At 52.0% G+C, this 552-nt stretch overlaps 1 protein-coding gene across 1 annotated transcript in view; it reads right to left on the reverse strand.

The window, feature by feature from the left end:
- LOC105524112 (nuclear pore complex-interacting protein family member B3-like) overlaps positions 1–552 on the reverse strand; it is a gene marked incomplete at its 3' end in the record, with an annotated part of 17,798 nt that overhangs the window by 16,450 nt on the left and 796 nt on the right. The window contains exons 2-3 of the mRNA XM_011959232.1: positions 403–422; positions 63–290 (exon numbers count right to left, since the gene is read on the reverse strand). Coding sequence (XP_011814622.1) covers positions 63–290; positions 403–422 — 248 coding nt within the window. The remainder of the gene's footprint in view (positions 1–62; positions 291–402; positions 423–552) is intronic.

A 552-nucleotide genomic window follows, 5' to 3' on the forward strand; every position in this document is an offset into this window, starting at 1 on the left:
AGACACTCGGGAGGCGTCTGCAGTGTCTGAAAATCATCAGGTGAAGACGGTGGATGACATACCCGAAGACACTCGGGAGGCGTCTGCAGTGTCTGCAAAGCATCAGGTGGAGAAGGTGGAAGAGGTACCCAAAGACACTCGGGAGATGTCTGCAGTGTCTGAAAATCATCAGGTGGAGAAGGTGGAAGAGGTACCAAGAGACACTCGGGAGGCATCTGCAGTGTCTGAAAATCATCAGGTGGATAAGGAGGAAGAGGTACCAGAACACACTCGGCAGGCTTCTGCAGTGTCTGAAAATCATTAGGTGGAGAAGGTGGAAGGGGTACCCAAAGACACTCGGGAGGCATCTGCAGTGTTTGGAAATCATGAGGTGGAGAAGGTGGAATAGGTACCCAAAGACACTCCGGAGGCGTCTGCAATGTCTGAAAATCATGAGGTGGAGAAGGTGGAAGAGGTACCAGAAGACACTCGGGAGGCTTCTGCAGTGTCTGAAAATCATGAGGTGGAGAATGTGGAAGAGGTACCCAAAGACACTCGGGAGGCGTCTGCAGT

This window comes from Colobus angolensis, unplaced genomic scaffold, assembly GCF_000951035.1.
Source record: "Colobus angolensis palliatus isolate OR3802 unplaced genomic scaffold, Cang.pa_1.0 Scaffold1132, whole genome shotgun sequence".
Lineage (NCBI taxonomy): Eukaryota > Metazoa > Chordata > Mammalia > Primates > Cercopithecidae > Colobus > Colobus angolensis.